Here is an 18239-nt window from a genome sequence, read left to right on the forward strand (position 1 = left end):
GGAAGGGGCGGGAAGAACGGGGCTGAGGGTAGCATGGTGGCAGTCCTATGGCTAATCCTGAGAGGAGATTGTCGGAAGAGGCAATGGGTGGCGGGAGTCCGGATGGCAGCCTTCTTCCGGCTTTCAGCCAATGGGGAGACAGAATAAACCTAGGGTCGAGCGAGAACCTCGACCATTCAGCGTTCCCCATGTTAAGCACGGCGACGTCAACGCTACGTCTTGGACCTCCCGCCTCTTCGCCCGCGTCTTGCACCAATCGGCGTCGGGAAAGGCCGTGCGCTTTGCATAAAGGCGCCAATGAGGAGAGGAGGGCGTGGCCTCTCCGCTCTGGGCCCAGTGTGGCGGCGTTGAGGGAAAGCGATGATTGACCCACAGAAACGGAAGGCTCCCGGGCCGGATACGGCTTTGGTGGCAGCGGCGGCAGCTGCTAAGAAACCCCGCCATGAGCTCATCTTGGGGCCGGGTCCCGGAGCCGGGCAACCGCCTCCGGGCGCCTTGTTGCAGGCGGTGAGTTTCTCCGGGGGACGCTGCTGAGGTTTCCGGTGAAATGAATGTTGGAGGCGGAGCGGTTAGCCAGCTTCTTTTCCCCGGAATTGTTTGATCTTATGTGTAAGCTTTTGAGAGCAGGCAACAGAATTTCATTTTTAATGTGTGCCAGTGTGCCCACAGTAAAAAAAAAAAAAGACAATAAAGATTATCTTAATTAAGCAGCATTTCTTAATTCTCATATCTTTTTGCTAAACCGATTCAGAATTTTATTCCGCATTATTATCAACACTTTAGCTCAGGGGGCTTCAAACTTGGCCCTTCTATGACTTGTGGACTTCAACTCCCAGAATTCCTCAGCCAGCGTGCCTGGCTGAGGAATTCTGGGAATTGAAGTCCACAAGTCATAGAAGGGCCAAGTTTGAAGACCCCTGCTTTAGCTTAACATTAGGTTACCCACTTGCTGTGTTTTGGGGTAGAAGATGATGGTGGTAATAATAACGCAGTGCCTTCTACACCCATCAAATAACATCTGCCTATGGGGTTGTTGTTGCTTTCTGAGCTTGGCTGTTTTCCTGCAGATGTCTCATTACCCAACTAGGTAACATCATCAGTGGTAGAAGGGAGTGGGGATTGCTCTCTGATATTACCTAGTTGGGGAATGAAACATTTACAAGAAAACAACCAAAGTTGAGAGAGCAGCAAGGATACCACAGTTCAGCCCTGAACTACAAATATTCTATTAGAACATCTGCCTAACCCAGGCCCTGGGGAAGGACTCAACAGATGGATAAAATGACAGATCTAGTCTAAACTTCTGGCTGAATGTGCAACAAACCATAATAGTCACCACTATATTAAACTTCCACGCTGCTCAACTCTGAACAATGATTATCCTCTATTATTAAACTTTCTATTAAAGATGTTGACTTGTTTATACATGTATTTGCTGCATTTTCCCAAATGTCGCTTAGTGAATGCTATACAAATTTGTTCAATTTACATAGGATGTTAATGCCCACATTAACATATAAGCAAACATAAAAATGATGAAAAGTCTTGATTCCATTTTAGTTATTTTGCAATTATTTTTCATTATTTCTGATGAGAAGAATGACTCAGTATGATAGTGTGTAGAAAAAGGATTTTCATCGTAGTGATGGTAAGGCTTTTCCAGGATGGGTCTACCAACAGGTATAAGGTTGGCCCTGGGTAGATCATTTCTTATATTTAAATTTGGAGATTCCACACTCTTAGAAAATTGTAGTGTTGGAAAAAGTTAATTTCAGCCATTGAATCCAATCATTAGTTTAAAAGAGGTATTCAAATTAAAGCATTCTTGATAGATGCCTGTCTAGTCTTTGTTTGAATGCATCCCCAGCAAGAAAGCTCACAATCTTTCTAAGTATTTGATTTCACAGTCAAATTGCTTTTATTCTTTAAAATGTTTTTCCCTTAATACTCCTTGGAACCTCTTTTCCTGTAATTCATGTTTTTATTCTATTTTATTCTCTGAAGTGAAAGAAATAATCTTGAACTTTTTCTATGTGAAGCAGAACAAATAATAACAGTAAACTTGTTGATCTCTCTTTTTGTGCAAATGCTCGTACTAATAGAATAAATGTTTATAGATTTTTAATCCAGTCTTTCCTAATTCATTGTCTGCAGTTGGACCTTCAGTTTCTGCTACTTTAGCCATAGCTGCATGTTTGCATTTTCCAATGATTAAAATATTTTTCCTGTTTTCTTAGTAGTAGTGTCTGACCCTTTTCAAAATGTATAGATCAGTTTTCTTTCTGACTTATTTTTTTTCTATCAACAGTTTGTGTTTATTTATGTCTTCTGTAATATGTTGCATTTTCTTTTTATTTTAGGGCCCTCCAAGATGTTCCTCCTTGCAAGCACCCATAATGTTGCTTTCTGGTCATGAAGGAGAAGTTTATTGTTGCAAGTTCCATCCTAATGGAGCCACCTTAGCCTCAGCTGGGTTTGACAGGTTGATACGTAAGTCAATTCTGTAATCTGTGATAGGCTTGTTAAAGCTTGCAGATTAAGTTAACTAACTTTATTGTCATTTACAAAAGAATGCTTTACCTTTTTCATCAGGCATGTCAAACTCGTGATGTCACACGACTTATTGGAGCTTTTTCCCCATTGCTGGCAATGGGATGGGCGTGGTTTTGTCATGATGCGTCTGGCCCATGGGCCGGCAGATTTACATCATTTAGATTAACCAGAATTTTACTTTCTCTGTGCTTCTGTCTCTTCCTAAATATGTCAATTAAGATAGATATTAACAGCATTTTCACTACTTGCAATCTTATATGCAATAACATCTGCCTAATTGAAGACTATTAAATGCCTTTGATTTGAAATGGTTGTTTGATATATTCCAGTTTTCAGGGGAAATACTAAGGCTTGATCCTCTCATTTCAGTACTATGGAATGTGTATGGTGACTGTGATAATTATGCCACTTTGAAAGGTCACAGTGGAGCAGTTATGGAATTACATTACAATACTGATGGCAGGTGGGTGTTTAAATTTTTTTCTACAGTTTGTAGAATATTCTGAAATATTTCTCAGCTTTTGAAAACAAGTAGTGGTCTGTGATTTGACCAAGAAAACTCAATAGGAATGCAGAAAACTACCATCACATCATATTCATATGTTGTGTTTCATTGTTTCTATGATTTACTGTTGCTTTTCCTCTTTTTTTTTTTAAAAGGATCCTTGAATTTTTTAAAAAATATTTTGTTACTAAAATCCTTAAATAGCTAAAAAAAAAAGTATATATATATGTGTGTGTGTGTGTGTGTGTGTGTGTGTATAAAATTCAAAAAGCACATTACATTACAGAAAATAAAACCCTACATGTTTTGCAATAAATCAGACATGTCAAACTCACAACGTCACGTGATGTCATGTGACATCATGATTTTTTTCCCATTGCCGGCAATGGGGTGGACACGGTTTCACTATGATGCATCTGGCCCGCAGGCCGGCAGTTTGACATGCTTGCAATAAATGACTCAGTTTTTAAACAAGAAATAAACCATGGTAATAGCAAATCATATTCTTTAGAGTTTACATTGGATTGATAACTTTTAAGTGTTGAGAAGTACCAGCTTTTTAAGATTTGTAATCAGTTGCCTTTTTTCTCAGCATGCTGTTCTCGGCCTCCACGGATAAAACAGTAGCAGTATGGGATAGTGAGACAGGAGAGAGAGTGAAAAGACTTAAAGGACACACTTCATTTGTCAACTCCTGCTATCCAGCAAGACGTGGACCTCAGCTGGTTTGCACAGGGAGTGATGATGGGACAGTGAAGGTCAGAATGCTTTATTATATTCTTGCAGAATAACAGTGAGGGCTAGTTTAATGTAGTTTTAATTACAGAGCAAGAAACCTGGAGACTGAGTTCTAGTTCTGCCTTAGGCAAAAAGCTAGCAGGATGACTTTAGCCAATCTTCCTGGTTGTCTGTTAGAAACCAATGACTTTCAGCCTCTTTCAAATAGGTGGTGCCATTTTTCCCCCCTTGTTTTAACGCTTGGAATTGTGATACTACTTATATATAACTTTGTGGCAGTATTAAATCAATGTTATCTGGGAAGTTTGCTATTCCCCCCCCCCAATAGATGCACATATAGATTGATCACCTATGTCAAAACAAGCCTGAAAGAGAAATACTTGGAATTTTAGGAGAAAGTCTGGGGTGTTCAACCTTGGCAACTTTAATACTTGTGGACTTCAACTCCCAGAATTCCTCAGCCAACATGTGCTGGTGGTATTGTCACCAAAATATTATGTACAGATAGGTTCTTTGTCCTGTTTGTCACCCATATAATGAATTTGAAAAAGGGCTTTGTTTTGGAGGGAGGGGGATTTGCTTCTGGATGCATGTCTCTTGTATGGTTATACATGCTCCATCTGTAGATCTTGGGGAATGACACACAGTGTAACTGTATTTTCATTGCTCCTCCCCTACACAGTGACCTTCTGTTCATAATTGGTAGGTTTAAGAGAAGTCCTGATAAATGTCACGCAATCTTAGCGTGTCTGTATGTGTTTGTGTGTGTATATGTATGTATGTATGTATGTATATATGTATATATATATGATAAAACCAATAAATATTGATCACCAAGAGGAAAGTAATAAATAGTAAAAAATTTAATGAGCCAAGCTTTCGTTGGGCCCACCCAACATCATCAGGGCTTTAAAAGTAGTCACTGGGAAAGAGCTTTCCGGTGACACGTTCCAGAAGCCGGATGCAGGCTGTTAACATCTTATAAAAGCTCTTTCCCAGTGACTACTTTTAAAGCCCTGATGATGTTGGGTGGGCCCAACGAAAGCTTGGCTCATTAAATTTTTTACTATTTATTACTTTCCTCTTGGTGATCGATATTTATTGGTTTTATCATGGATTTACCCAAGAGTCGAATTTTTAGCTTTATATATATATATATACACACACACACACACATTTATGTGTATATTTATATTAAACACCTTTTTCTTCTCAGCTCTGGGACATCAGGAAGAAAGCAGCTGTTCAGACCTTTCAGAACACCTATCAAGTATTAGCTGTGACCTTCAATGATACCAGTGATCAGATAATATCTGGTGGTATCGACAATGATATTAAGGTCAGTTGACTTTGTCCAGGAAGTGAAGCTCCATATATTTTAAAACTGATTTGTTTTTTCCTCTTTCATTTAGTGCTGTAAAATAAAAAAAGGCAGCACCAGAAAAAATGGGTTAAAAGCATGAATGGTATGGAGGTTTTCTAATTTCCTCTGGCATTTGAAATGTAAATTCTTTTGTGAGGGTGAGTAGGCAGTGCTAGTTCGCTCTGATATTTCAGGTTTTTCTAAGAGCAGGAATAAAAAATAGGTTTGGCTAGATGCCCCATAGGTAGGCCATGAATAATGTGGGGCTGCGGGAGGGGTGGCATCTTCTTCCACCCCTCTAAAACTGTCTTTTGGATTTTGTTCCTAAGCATGTGATTGTTTTTAGTATAGGTAATCCTTGACTTATGACCACAATTGAGCCCAAAATTTCCATTGCTAAGCAAGACAGTTAAGTGAATTTTGCTCCATTTTGCAAACTTCCTTGCTGCTGTTGTTAAGTGAATCACCACAGTTCTTAAATTAGTAATATGGATACTAACTGAATCTGGCTTCTTCATTGACTTTGCTTGTCAGTAGATGATTACATGCAACCCTCATAAAGACATGCCAGTTGCCAAGTGTCTGAATTTTGATCATGTGACTGGGGATGGTACAATGGTCATAGGTAATGAAAAATGGTCATAAGTCACTTTTTTCAGTGCCGTTGTAACTCTGAGTGGTTGCTAAATGAATGGTTGTAAGTTGAGAACTACCTGTAGAACCAATTGCTAGAAAGTAATCCCTGTGTCTGGAATATCGGCGTAGGCTAGAGTCTTTTCACTACAACATAATGTGACACTTTTAGGGCCTCATTTTATTTATGGTAGTTGCTGGTACATCTTTCAAGTGTAAAATGCCAGGCCTATGTTAAATCTCTTAAAGGTGTGGGACCTTCGTCAGAACAAGCTAACTTACACAATGAGAGGACATGCGGATTCTGTCACTGGTCTCAGCCTAAGTGCAGAGGGCTCTTACTTGCTTTCCAATGCCATGGACAATGCAGGTAATCGCTTTTTCCCTATTCTCTTTCCCATATCTCCAGGTACGGCATCCTCATTGGTTGCTCATTAGTGGCAAGCAAATGAGAATGTTGTACATCTATTTAATTAAAAGATTTATAAGGTCACCCATCTTGTAAAACACAGCTGTGGGCAGCTGACAACAATAATAAAACTATGAACAACAATAACAAGAAAAAATGGGCCAGATCTTTCATTTTGTATCCATTCAACAACACAATTCCTGGACTTCAACCCTATTGTCCAAGTGCCTGGAGGGAAAGTCAGCCTTTTGGCTTTGACTTGCAAAGTGCAAGAATGAAGGACAATGTTTCATTCATATAACTAAAAGCTCTGCATCTGTATAGTAGGTATATTCGTATTTCCTCCTTACGAGCTGCCGGGATAATAACAGTTAATCTATTTGTCAGAAGTTCATTTACAGATACACTGCTTTCTGGCCAACTGAATTTTTGGTGCCACCCTTGTCAACTTAGCCAGTTTGGGTTTAGACCAGGGGTCCCCAACCTTTTGGGCACCAAGGACCAGTTCCGTGGAGAGAGGATTTTCCGTGGACCGGAGGGGTGCATGGTTTTGTGTGCTGCCTCCATCCAGTGGATGGGGCTTTGCTTGTTTGTGCGGCCCGGTTGCTGGCGTGCCACGGCCCGGTACTGGTCCATGTACTGAGGATTGGGGACCCCTGGTTTAGACCCCTGGTGTGCCATGTCTATACAGGCAGTCTTCAACTTACAATCACAGTTCGGACCAGAATTTCCATTGCTCGACAGGGTGGTGAAGGGAGTCATGTCCAATTTTATAACATTTTTTTTTGCCATGGGGGTTAAGCAAATCACTGCAGTTATTAAGTGAATCATGCAGTCATTAAGCAAATCCGGCTTCCCCCATTGATGTGACTTGTAAGAAACTGGCTGGGAAGATTCTAGATAGCGATAGCATGACTCCAGGATGCTGCAGCCTTCTAAATATATGCCAGTTGTCAAGTGCCTGAATTTTGATCACATGGCTGTGGGATGCCACAATAGTCATAAGTATGAGGACCGGTCGTAAATCACTGTTTTCAATGCAGTTGTAACTTCAATTGCTAAACAAATGATTGCAAGTCAAGGACTGCCTGTAATCACATGGCCATGGTAAATAGTTGACTAACATGGTTTTAGGGCAGGGGTCTTCAAACTTGGCCCTTTTATCAACTCCCAGAATTCCTCAGCCAGCGTGCCTGACTGAGGAATTCTGGGAGTTGAAGTCCACAAGTCATAAAAGGGCCAAGTTTGAAGACCCCTGTTTTAGAGCAACAGTGGTGTATGGATGAAAATTAAGGAAGAGAGATAGGATTGAGTGACAACTTTCTGGTGGAATCCAAGGAGTAAGAAGAAAAGATAAAGAAAAATTAAGAGAAAATCCTACAATGATTGTTATGTCATTTCCTGGTTCAAAGTGAGAAGTAATTTTAAATTATCCTCCTTGATTGAACAATAATGAGTGAAATTTGGCATTAGTGTTGGCTTTAAGTATTTGGCTTTAAGCTGTCCTCACAGGGATCTTTAAACTTGGCTGTCAGGCAGAACTGAGATGATAAATCACGTTACATGTTGCAACTTTTATTTGTTGTTATTGTTGTTATTGCGTTAAAATTACACTTTAGCAGCTGGCTGGCAATTAAGCCTGCATTATGAGCCAATATCTAAATAATTAGCTCTGGATGCTACATGTTGGTTTTGGTTTTGTTCTAGTTCGCATCTGGGATGTTCGGCCCTTTGCTCCCAAAGAAAGATGTGTGAAGATACTCCAAGGGAATGTGCATAATTTTGAGAAGGTAAGTGAAGTGTTAGCTGAAGGGGTGTCTTGGGGTGTCTTGGGGTGTTAGCTGAAGGGGTGTCTTGGGGTGTATTTGTATTTTATTGGTTGTTAGCCGCCCTGAGTCCGTAAGGAGAAGGGCGGGGTAAAAGTTTAATTAATAAATAAATAAATAAATAAAACATTGCTTGTTTATGGCTGGTAGCCGAAAGTTAATTGATGAATAAATGGCTTTTAAAATTCGGGATTCTTTAACTGTTTAACAAGGCCTGTATTGGAGATTAACCTGTGGAGTGAAATTCCAATTAGAGCTGCTGCAAAAGATCTCCCTTTCCCCCAATGCAGTTGTTATTCTTCTATAAATTAACCATCTTGACATTCACAATCTATTTCACAGTGAGATAACAAGGTGCTTATAGTTCTGGCAATAAAATATGGTATATAACTGCAGCCCAAGGTTTCAGAGAAAAACCATTCCCAAAGTATTGTTAATATCACAAGCCCTGGTAGATTTAATTTCAAATAAAAATAAGAACATGAAATATGCATGGAATTGGACCATATTTTCTTGTTTGTTAGAACCTTTTGCGATGTTCCTGGTCACCAGATGGAAGTAAAATAGCTGCTGGATCTGCAGACAGGTAAAAATCTGTTTTAAATGTTAACATTTAAAAGCCCCCTCCCCCCCTTTTTTTTAGCATTAAGGAGGATACTTAAAACCAAGGTGATCCAGAGAGTGTCTTGGTTAGTGTCATTTGTAGTGGCTACCTTTATTTTATTTTATTTATTGTATTTTATTTAGTCATTTGTCTTATATGTTCCTTTTAATTATAATACACAGAATTGTGTTTTGATCTGCAGGGTATAAAATGCATAACAAACCGTGTGCCTGTAACAGTTTTGCAGCAGTACATATAGATTCATGGATTCTAACTCCAATTATACAGGGTCGTGTTAAGTAGCTGCAATTCACTGGTCTGAAACTAGCTTGTGAGGTTGGCAGATTAGGGCCATACTGGAAACTGTTTAGTTTTCTACTAGCACGACAAATTAATACTAAAATGCAAATCTAAACACAGTGATATTTAATGTGGATAAAGCAACATGTGTTCAGCAGCTTCTGTATTATATATTGTTTGAGAATCAGAAGGGAACTGGTCTCTTATGCGCAGGGAGGCCTTTATGCGTGTTTGTCATCATACACAGGTTTGTTTATGTGTGGGATACAACCTCCAGAAGAATCCTCTACAAACTTCCAGGCCATGCTGGTTCAATAAATGAAGTTGCATTTCATCCAGAAGAACCAATAAGTAAGTCCTTCCTATGCATGGACAGCAAACTTGAACTAATGTGCCGATTTGTGAGATTACCCTTTTTAATAACCTGTTAACATACCCCGAAGAAGCCCTTCTTCCTTGCTGGTTTATTCTCTGTTAGGCTTGCCTTGATGCTTAGGTTATAGATATTTAAAGAAATGTCTTAAAACAGGGCTTTTCAACCTTTTCACCCACTGTACCACTTTTAGGATAAGGCAATATCTGTTCTGTCCCCGTTCCGACCCACACACCCAAACAGCCAGCCGAGGGTTAAAGACTTCTCCAGACACCACTTCACCGATAAGAAACTTGGCAGCAGCTCCGTAGCTGCCTGCCAAGACCTTTTACTCCAAGCACACAGAAACAAAAACAATACACACAGTTTAAAGCCACAGCAAACTACTTTGCCAGAGATTCAGCTTTTGTCCGTCACAGAGGTCCAAATGGCCACCACCACCCTTTTATAGCCTGTGGGGTGTGGTCCATTGACTCAGCTTAATCTCTGGCACGTCTCTTTTTCTGCTGCGCACGCTTGTCGCTCCTACGCTGGCGTGGATCCAGCCACAACTTCTCTTCCTCATTATCCGACACACCTGGCTCCTGGCCCATCTCAGAAACACCTGGCTCCTGGCCAATCCCAGAACCACCTGGCTCCTGGTCAATCTCTTCTCCGTCGGGAGACACCTGAGGCATTGCCAAAGAGGAGGGTCCTGGAGAGGGAGGCCTGGCCATCTCCTCTCCTTCATGTTCGGAGCCTTTTTCCTCCGATAAGAGGGGCTCATAAGACGGAGCCACAACAATATCCGAGTACCACCAGTTGCCCAGCAAGGTGTCAAAAAAGTAGCGAGCGGGGAAGTGGCTCATTCATTGCTGCAGCCAGCCCCGAGGATTTAATATTTATTTAATAGTGTACACCCCTGAAACCCTCTTCCAGCTGAGCAACAAAAGCTAAAGCGCCTTTCCCTTCCCATCCAATACCTCGGCACCCTGACAGGCAGCAGATCTCCCAACATCGAATCCAATTTTAATTCAGATTCCAACATAATTTACAAATCCATCCAGATCTGGGACTGCCCTGCACTTTTCTGAGCCACAACTAAACCAAGAAATTTTTTTTCCCCTGCATCCCCTCACAGAAAAAAGGGTTTAATTCCTTCCTCCTGCAGGCAAGCTCCTACTTTAGGGGATTTCACAGCCACGCGGGCCAAGAGTTTTCTCAGCCGCCGAGATCGAAAGGTGCCTCCTCTGGACAGGCTTCTTCACACTCCCCAGGAGCACAACGGCGTTTCCCTGAGGGCCCCTATGGAAATCCGGCTTGCTGAGCTTCAGCCAAGGTCAATTGGAGCCGCAGCCCGGAGCCATGCGTAGCCCCGGGCATTTCTTTTACGTGCACGGCGGAGCCTCAGCACCAGGCTGGACCCCGGGAGGCTCCTCAGCGCCTAGCCAAAATGCAGCTGCAGCAGCTCCAGCCCCTCCCCAGGTGCAAAGGGGCGCTTTTCAGGCTCCAGCCCCATTGCTGCATTGACCTGCGGACGAAAACGGGCCTTGCTCTCCAGACGAGAGCCGAGCCCAGCGACCAGAGGGCAGCCATGAGAGCGGCAGAAAGGACGGGGAGGGTCTTGCCGGGGAGGGTCACCCCATGCCCTCTAATGGTGGTCAGAGCGACGACATGCAGCTGCCAATCCTGCCCTGCTTAGCTTGCCCATTCTTATTCCCCTCTCCCAAAAGGCGGTGCTGCAAGCAAGTGAGATGAGCAGGAGCACGAGATTGGCGTTTCTGAGCACACGCCGATTCGCGCCCTTGCCCATCTCGCTCGCTTGCCAGCGCCCACAATCTGCCCAGCCTCCCCTCTGCCTGCTTTGCGCAGCTCCTCCTGGGCCCCCTGCCATTAACCCTCCCGCCACCATGCAGGGTAAGGTTGGCGCCCCCACCCCCGCCAGATGCCCTTGCCTCCCCAAAACATTTTTTACTCACCTGCTTTCAGCTGCACTCCCTTTCTCCTTTTGCTTCTCTGCCGTCGCCCTGTGTTTGTGGGTAAAAAAGAAAAAAAAGTTCCATAAGACTTTCTAACTTTTCGTGAGAAATTAGAAAGTCTCATGGAACTTTTTTTTTTTTTGTCTCACAAACACATGAAGGCTGAGAAGGACAGGAGAAAAGGAATGCTGCTGAAAGCAGGTGAGTAAAAAAAAACACTTGGGGGAGGTGAGGGCATCTGGGTGGGGGTGGGGGGGACTCAGGCAATGTGTCGTGCAGCTCCAACGGAATCTCCACTGAAGACTGCTTGAGGCTGCCTGCTACCCCCAAGGCCGTCGCCAATCAGCTGGAGCTGCGTGCTTTGCTCCTGGGCTCTCAGTAGGACCCAGGCAATGTGCAGTTCCAGCTGACTTTGCCACAAGCCTGTGCGGCGTTGCTGCCGCTTCACCTCATCCACTTTTACCCCTTTTTAAACTTTTTTTTAACTTTTTAAAAACTTTTTTTAACTTTTTTTTTTCAACCCGTTCACGTACCACCAGCCAGGTGCTTGCGTACCACTGATGGTAACACATACCACTGGTTGGAAAGCCCTGCCTTAAAACACAGGTATTTAAACTGGTAAAATAAAATGAGCCCAGAATGATTAAAATGGAGCCTTTCACTTTCCTTTAACCAATTCTGTGTTCCTTTCCATCAGTACTTTCTGCGTCTAGCGACAAAAGACTGTACATGGGAGAGATCCAGTGAGGATGGAAAGAAGAGGACCACAGATTAATTCGGAAGATTTGCAGAGCTGGATTGCTTCCATCCAATTTGAAAAGAGAAGGGGAAGAAGACCCATGAAGAGACTACAACTGTAATGTTTCCTAGGCTGCGTTAAATCATCATTTATATCCTGAAAGATCTTTTCTTGAATTGTGTAGCCATATTTACAGAAGCCTGAAACACACAGCAGCCCAGCTCCATAATTTTGATGGATGTACAAATGCTTTATTTTAGAGTTAAAAATGTGCTCTGTTTTGAAATTGTTTTGACCATGGTAAAGTGGGGAAGTAGCATTTAACAGTGCATGCTTCCCTAAGATTTGTATGTCATTTTTATATTAAAAAAATGAAATGCCTTGTAAAAATTGCAGGTAGAATTTATTGACATATACATCTTTTGTCAATATATAACAGTCCAGGGGCAGAAGACTGAGCTAGATACGGCAAAGTTATTGTATTAAATAATCCTTACAGTAGGTAGCAGCGTGCTGGTAATATTTCATACAGATCTCATTAAGATTGTTTTTATTGGATTTTTTAACTCAAAAGGATAGCCTAAACCAGTGATGGCGAACCTTTTAGAGACCGAGTGCCCAAACTGCAACCCAAAAGCCACTTAAGTATCGTCGGGTGCCGGGTGGGCATGGCCCATTGGGTGGGCGTGGCTGCGGTGGTAACGGCAGACTGGGTGGGACGAAAAAGTTCAATCAATCAATTCCAACTTTGCGAGATCTTTTTTTCCCCTGTAAGAAGTTGAAATTGATTGATTCATTGAACATTTTTTTTTTGCACACGGAGGCGAAGGGCTAAAGCGAAAAGGTTTTCGACGACGACGCGTGTGCCTACACAGAAGGCTCTGCGTGCCACCTGTGTGGCCTAAACTGAATCGCAGAATCATTTTTCTACTCAACAGAAGTTCAGAAAATGATTAATTGATAACAATGATATACTGTATGGAATCGTGGATGTATTCATTCACATAAGTCTGGTTCTTTCTCAGTAAACTGTCTGTTCTTTCCATTACAGGTAGTCCTCGACTTACAACCCAAAATTGTTGTTAAGTGAGACATTAATTGTGTTTTGCCCCATTTTACAACCTTTTTTGCCACAGTTACCGTATTTTTCGCTCTATAAGACGCACTTTTTTCCTCAAAAAATGCGGCGTGGAGGAGAAAAGAAGACGGCTTGATTTACAAGGAGAAGACTGCTGGGCTGCGCTGGAATTCAGCTTACCTGTTGCTGTGACAGGCGGCAAGCTGCTTGTAGAGAAGACAGCGAGCTGCTTGGAGAGAAGGCGGTAGATGGCGTCCCCCTGCCCGTCGCCTAGCAACTGGTCTCGCCGGGCTCTGCAGTGCGCATGTGCAACTTTTACCTCACACTCACTCATTCACTCATTCATTCATTCAAACACCTGAGGTAAAACACTGCCAGCTCCCATTACCATTAGCTTAAAGTGACAAAGAAAAAAAATGGACTTTGTGCATGATATGTATATAAATTAATAATTGATAAGGTAACTGGAATCAATTATTACTTTATACATATGATGCCCAAAGGCCATTTTTTTTGGTATATTTTTGTCTCTTCGCTTTTGTCAGCCATATGTTGTAATTTCTTTAACCACTTGACATCCGCAGTGTTACGCCCCCTTTATTGCACAGACATACCACATAGTACGAGCAATCAGGTTAACGCACTTTCACCGTCACATATAGAGCTTTCATTTAAGACTATTTGATCGCTGCTGCGACTTTTATTTTTTTTTATATTAACGAAAAAGTATTTAAAAAAATGTTTTTTTTATTTTCTGATGTAAAAAAAAAAAGGTTAAATGTGTTTAACCAGCTGTGGACCGGCGTATTGTAAATATACGGCAGCCTCGCAGGCTGGTTGTTCCCAGCCGCCGTCTCCTGACGGCATCTCGCGTTGCGAGACTTCCAGGGGATGGCATGCACATGCACTGGGAGCCGCATGAAGTAGGGACGAATCGATGGTCCGTCTCTACTTCACGATTGCTCTCGTAGACTGCAACGGCCAGCAATCTGAAAAAAAAAACGTTAAAGACACAGAACACATAATAAAAAAATTCTTTTTAAACACATATAACTTTTTTTTTACAACAGAAAATAAAAAAACATTTTTTTTCAACTTTTACTATACTTTTTCATTAATATATAAAAAAAATTAAAGTCGCAGAAGCGATCAAATAGTCTTAACCTGATCGCTCGTACTATGTGGTATGTTCGAGCACTAAACCCTTAAAGTCGCAGAGCGCAAAATCTCTTAAAGGGGCCTGGTCATTAAGGGGGCGGAACACTACGGGGGTCAAGTGGTTAAAAATAATTTTTTTATTGCCGTAAGTGTTGTGTGTGTGTTTAACTTTTTTTTTACAGGTCACTTTCTCTTTTTTTCTAGCAGTTTCTTTCTGCCAGAACGATAGGTAAGCAGAGAGAGACAATCAGTCCCTCCCTACTTGTTGCGGAGTGCACCGTCCTCTTACGGAGACGGCGGCTGGGATTAACCAGCTTGCGAGGCCGCTGTATATATTTACAATACGACGGTCCGCAAGTGGTTAATATGACCGCAATTCTGTTTGCTTTGAGGCACAAGAGTGTGTTTTTCTGATTGAATTAAGACAACGCTCTGTGATAACGTAGTCCTTCAGCGCTCAGTGATAATGCAAATGGTCAGCACTCAGTGGTAAACATTGGATACACATTCCTGACAGTTCCTTCATTACTGTATTTTCTTGCAGAAAAATATCACCTCATTCTACATACAAGGATGATAAAGCAGAAAAGGCTAGATATAAAATTCCTTTTAAACTGGAGGTAGTAAAATATGCTAAGGACCATGGAAATAGAGCAGCGGAAAGACATTTTGGGCCGCCTCCAACTGAAAAAATGATAAGAGAGTGGAGGAAGCAAGAGGATCAGCTGCAAAAAGCAGATAAAAGTAAGCACACTTTTCGTGGGCATGCAGCAAAGTGGCCACAGTTAGACGTGGACATGAAAGAATGGATTACACATCACCGGAATAATGGCTTCTCAGTCTCTACAAAAATGATCATATATGAAGCCAAACGCATTGCTTTAGAGAAAGGCATTCAGGATTTTACTGGATCACCTTCGTGGTGCTATAGATTTATGAAGCGATGTGGCCTTGCTATGCGCACAAAAACTAGAATTGCGCAAAAAATGCCACAAGAATATGAATCTAAGATCCTATCTTTCCATAAATTTGTAATTGATGCTAGGATGAAAAATGCTTTTGAAACTGGCCAGATTGGAAATATGGATGAAGTCCCGCTAACCTTTGATGTGCAATCTAATAGGACTGTTGATCTGAAAGGTGCCAAAACCATCACCGTGAAAACCTCAGGACATGAGAAAAGCCATTACATGGCTGTATTGTCCTGCTGTGCAGATGGCACCAAATTGCCACCCATGTTAATCTTCAAAAGGAAAACATTTCCAAAAGAAGTGATTCCACGAGGAGTTGTTGTACATATTCATGAGAAAGGATGGATGGATGAAAATGGAATGAGAGTATGGGTTGAAAAAGTGTGGTCCAAATGTCCTGGAGGGCTTCTGAAAAAACCTGCCTTAGTGCTTGACCAGTTTAGAGCACATATTAGTGAAAATACAAAAAAGTGCTTTAAAGAAGAGAAGACTCATCTAGCCGTAATTCCTGGAGGTCTTACCAGCCAGTTGCAACCTCTCGACGTTTCCATCAACAAACCGTTTAAGGTCTTTATGCGAGAAGAGTGGAACAAATGGATGGATGCTGGTAATCATGATCTGACACCTGGACGAATGAAGAGGCCCACTATCACTCAAGCTTGTGAATGGGTGAAAACATCATGGCACTCAGTAAAGGATGAAATCGTTGTACAGTCGTTCAAAAAATGTGGCATTAGCAATGCTTTAGATGGAACTGAAGATGATATTGTATATCAAGATAGCGAAGAAAGTGATGTCAGTGATTGTGAGCAACTGAGCTTCCTAAATTCTGACTCTAGCGATGAGGAGTTCTTGGGGTTCCCAGAAAATTAGAAGAGTACTCGAAACTTAAAGTCTCTCCATTTGTTAATGACAGTCATAATGATTCTTAATGTCACGTTGACTGCTGTTCACTTAACATGGTTGAAATATTATTCTGTTATAGTTTATTAAATATTTTAGTACACTATTTGCTTTAGAATATTTTTTTTCTTGTTTTCCTCGTCTAAAAACTACCGGTATGTGCGTCTTATGGTCAGGTGCGTCTTATAGAGCGAAAAATACGGTAAGTGAATCACTGCAGTTGAAAAATTACTAACACGGCCATTTGTCCGAAATGGTATAGGGTTTCCTGCCTGAGCAGGGGGTTGGACTAGATGACCTTCAAGGTCCCTTCCAACTTTATTATTAATAATAATAATAATAATAATAATAATAATAATAATAATAATAATAATAATAATAATAATAATAATAATAATAATAATAATAATAATAATAATTATTATTATTATTATTATTATTATTATTATTATTATTATTATTATTATTATTATTTGAATCTGACCTCCCCATTGACAAAAGGTCGCAAAAGGGGATCACATGATCTTGGAACACAGTAACGGTCATAAATATGAACCACTTGCCAAGCATCTGAATTTTGATCACGTGATCATGGGGATGCTACAAACTTCGTAGATGTGGAAAATAGTCACAAGTCACTTTTTCAGTACCATTGCAACTTTGAAAGTCGCTAAACAAACTGTTGTAAGACAAGGAGTATCTGTATTGTAAGTGTAGGAAACCTCTTTGAGAATGTATTGAAATACCTTTTTTGAAAAGGAAAAGCTTATTTGAGAGAACACACAACACATGTGTGGATGTATGTATATTCTCAGTACACCAACTTTGGAAATCATGCTTCTATAAAGATATAAGTGGAAACCATAGTTCCACATTTCTTGCTGAAAAACAGTTGCTTTTTCAATTGCTATCCAACTTAACTTGACAGGATTAGATCAATGGGGGAAGTGTCTGAAACATCCGTCATCTGCATAGCCCAGGGGTCTTCAAACTTGGCCCTTTTATGACTTGTGGACTTCAACTCCCAGAATTCCTCAGCCAAGCACACTGGCTGAGGAATTCTGGGAGTTGAAGTCCACAAGTCATAAAAGGGCCAAGTGTGAAGATCTCTGGCATAGCAGATAACTTTTAACGTAGGGGCATGAACCAACCAGTCCTTTTAACGTAGGGGCATGAACCAACTTTTCTTAATTTTTATCTCTGTGTGAAAAGCAGCTAAACCGAGCTGCCAATTTGTGTGGGAAAACCATTTAGAGTTTTTTTTGGAGGGGAGGGAACTTGTGTACTATTTACAACTATTTTCTTTCATTCCCCAGGATTTATAGGATATGTTTACTGAGTTATATATTAAAAGGGTGTGATAAAAATTTTATTATGGTTGTCGGACAGTTTAGATTGGATTTGGCATTTTCATCTATTGAGTCCTGTTATTATTATTACTATTATTTCCCAAAGGGTAAATACAGTATTGCTTTTGTTTGTATAGCAATTCTGTCTCATGCATGATCCCTTTATATCTAGAAATAAGGTAGAAATGGTCTCTGTTTTAGTTGTCTTTGTTTACATATGGTTTCTTGCCCTTGTTTGCTTACTGCTGAGCTGATTTATTGAGTAAACCACAGTTGGTTTAGTTCAGACAGTATATAAAAGTGTGAATCATGGTTAGGATCACACAATAGGGTCATTTAGTTGTTTTATGCTTTCATGCCTAATGGTTCCACTTTCAAACTGCTTCTGCTATCGGAACATTTCACATTCTTCTGGAATATACCTTAAGAAATTCTGGAATGATTTAAAGATGTTATTCCATCTGCAGCACAGCAGGAAGCGGTTTATAGCTGCCTTGATTATCACACTTCCTTCAAATACTTTTACCCCCCAATCTTAGCCCTAAATCAGGGGTTCCCAGCCCCCAGGCTGTGGCCCACTACTGGGTCTTGAGCCATTTGGAACTGGGCCAGTGGCAGGCAAGTGCACACATCCCCACTTGGGAAGTGGCAGGTGTGCGTGCTCCATTTGTGCTAGTCTCTGCTTATGCAAATGGAGCTGCATGTGCGCTTCCCACCCTTGCTCACATGGAACCATTCCTTCTCCCTCCCTCCCCCCCCCGTCCGCAAAACTGGAAAAG

The 18239-nt window shown here is 41.3% G+C and overlaps 2 protein-coding genes across 2 annotated transcripts; both read left to right on the forward strand.

The window, feature by feature from the left end:
• The first annotated feature begins 303 nt into the window (after window positions 1–303).
• On the forward strand, window positions 304–12522 carry SNRNP40 (small nuclear ribonucleoprotein U5 subunit 40). Its single transcript, XM_015822185.2, has 10 exons — window positions 304–507; window positions 2361–2490; window positions 2923–3016; window positions 3651–3816; window positions 5013–5135; window positions 6042–6162; window positions 7909–7991; window positions 8552–8613; window positions 9179–9282; window positions 11960–12522. Exons 1-10 carry the CDS (start codon window positions 361–363, stop codon window positions 12007–12009), a joined length of 1080 nt encoding a protein of 359 aa, XP_015677671.1. The 5' UTR covers window positions 304–360; the 3' UTR covers window positions 12010–12522.
• A 913-nt stretch (window positions 12523–13435) lies between these two features.
• On the forward strand, window positions 13436–16189 carry POGK (pogo transposable element derived with KRAB domain). The gene is made up of 2 exons (XM_015822180.1): window positions 13436–13442; window positions 14782–16189. Exon 2 carries the CDS (start codon window positions 14930–14932, stop codon window positions 16079–16081), a length of 1152 nt encoding a protein of 383 aa, XP_015677666.1. The 5' UTR covers window positions 13436–13442; window positions 14782–14929; the 3' UTR covers window positions 16082–16189.
• The last annotated feature ends 2050 nt before the right edge of the window (window positions 16190–18239 follow it).

This window comes from Protobothrops mucrosquamatus, unplaced genomic scaffold, assembly GCF_001527695.2.
Source record: "Protobothrops mucrosquamatus isolate PMUCROS unplaced genomic scaffold, P.Mucros_1.0 scaffold1486, whole genome shotgun sequence".
In the NCBI taxonomy this organism is placed as follows: Eukaryota; Metazoa; Chordata; class Lepidosauria; order Squamata; family Viperidae; genus Protobothrops; species Protobothrops mucrosquamatus.

Bases quoted from the DNA above. Each gene is read 5' to 3' on its own strand.
- SNRNP40 (XM_015822185.2), top strand. From the start codon at position 361: ATGATTGACCCACAGAAACGGAAGGCTCCCGGGCCGGATACGGCTTTG. The intron at 5,136-6,041 runs GTCAGTTGACTT...AATCTCTTAAAG, and splicing joins GTATCGACAATGATATTAAG to GTGTGGGACCTTCGTCAGAA. The intron at 6,163-7,908 runs GTAATCGCTTTT...GTTTTGTTCTAG, and splicing joins CAATGCCATGGACAATGCAG to TTCGCATCTGGGATGTTCGG.
- POGK (XM_015822180.1), top strand. From the start codon at position 14,930: ATGATAAGAGAGTGGAGGAAGCAAGAGGATCAGCTGCAAAAAGCAGAT.